At 36.7% G+C, this 1818-nt stretch overlaps 1 protein-coding gene across 1 annotated transcript; it reads right to left on the reverse strand.

Moving 5' to 3' along the window:
* Positions 1 to 943: 943 nt before the first annotated feature.
* Positions 944 to 1468, reverse strand: LOC120115628. The gene has a single exon (XM_039136275.1). It carries the CDS (start codon positions 1466 to 1468, stop codon positions 944 to 946), a length of 525 nt encoding a protein of 174 aa, XP_038992206.1.
* Between the last annotated feature and the right edge of the window lie 350 nt (positions 1469 to 1818).

Consider the following 1818-nt stretch of genomic DNA (forward strand, 5'->3'; position numbering starts at 1 on the left):
GAGTTTGATGTTATTGTTGTTATGTTTCTTGGATAATGAAACATGTTGAAAAAATAGATTTGGGGTAATCGACAATAATTTTTTAATTGGTTAAATTCTGTGTTATTTAGCGGCGTTTGTATGAAGAAATGCCGCTATATACCAACTTTTAGCGGCGTTTATATCCTAAAAACGCCGCTATACACCAGACCTATCGCGGCGTTTGTATCCTAAAAACATCTCTATATACCAGTCCTATAGCGGTGTTTGTACCCTAAAAATGCCGCGAAATATCAACACTTATTGCGGCGTTTGTGATAAAAACGCCGCTAAATATTGACACCTATTGCGGCATTTTTAAGACAAACGCCGCAAAATATCGATACCTATTGCGGCGTTTGTTAAACAAACTCCGCTATATATCGTTACCTATTGCGGCGTTTTTTGTTAACAAACGCCGCGAACTTTAGCGGTGCTATTTTCAGCGGCGCATTTTGCTGCATTTTTCATAACGCCGTATGTATTTTTTGCGGCGCTTAAAAACGCTGCTATAGGTAAAAAAAGCCACAAAAAGTCAATTTTGCTGTAGTGAAGGCACACTCTTTTTCCTCCATTTAGGATTAGGGAAGTTTTTTAATGAGGTCCTCGAGATGATTTACTTTGTTTTATCTTTTAATTTAAATTACCATCTTTCAAAAAAAATAACAACTAAAATTAAAATATTCAAAACAACATGATACCGTTGCATAGAAAATCTAGGCTCAAAGCCATGTAAAAATAATTTAAAAATTTTACTAATTTTTCTTAATTAAATTAACATAAAATTACTTGAAAATAAATAAAAAGAAAAAGAAAGATAATAATTTGCATTTGATACAAAACCGCCATAATTTAACCCTTAAATCTTAGTAACATATCAAACTGGTTCCATACTTAAAATTACTTGTTCCATTCAAACCTTGACCTAATCCGATAGCACTGCTTTCTTCATCTTTTCTATTGACCGACTCCCTCCAAACTCAATCTGATTCCTTGGTTTAGCTTTAAACCCGAAACACAATCCCGGTGATCCGATTCTATTATTATCGTCGTCCTCATCATCCATACAATTGTGAACATGTGATCTTGAACACGAACACGAAAAGTAGCTCCTTCGCCTATGAAGTATCTTTCGATTCATGAATGACGAAAAAGAACTGGAACCATGTAACGGTGACCATGATGATGGATAAGATTCGTGGTTTTTCCTCGGAGCAATAAGCTTGCGAAAGATGGAGCCTAAAAGGGTCGAAGGTTTCAGACTCTTCTTCGTCATCTGTTTCTGTTTCGACTTTGACTTCATTGAAGAATGATACAAAGGAGGCGGAGCTAAAGGAGTAAGGGCGGTGTCGGACGAAGAGTGTTTAGGGGTTCCGGGGTGTGATTCCCAATCGAACGGAATCACAACCGAAGCTCCTCCGTAGTAGACCATGGAAGAAGAATTCGCCATGGGTGTTTCCTTGGACATTAGCCTGTTGAAGAACTTGTTGTCATGTTTGATTTGGAGACCTTTGTGGTGGGGCTGAATCTCATGGAAATCGCCACTGTCACTCAACATATTGGTGATGATTAATTGATTGATACTAGTTTGTGTTGAGAGAGTGAGTGTGTTAGCTAACACTTTGTAGATCTCTAATTTCTCAAGATCCGAAGTTAAAGCCTCGTAAAGATCGGAATGGAATATTTCAAGGCCAAATAACATGTTTACTTGTCTAAGTTTGGTAGGTATATAATTAAGATTCATGCAAATTTCTTACATTTTATATTGTTCCTTTATTCTCGATGTTAAAGCAAACAAAC

This window comes from Hibiscus syriacus, unplaced genomic scaffold (genome assembly GCF_006381635.1).
Source record: "Hibiscus syriacus cultivar Baekdansim isolate YM2019G1 unplaced genomic scaffold, ASM638163v2 tig00110270_pilon, whole genome shotgun sequence".
Taxonomy (NCBI): domain Eukaryota; kingdom Viridiplantae; phylum Streptophyta; class Magnoliopsida; order Malvales; family Malvaceae; genus Hibiscus; species Hibiscus syriacus.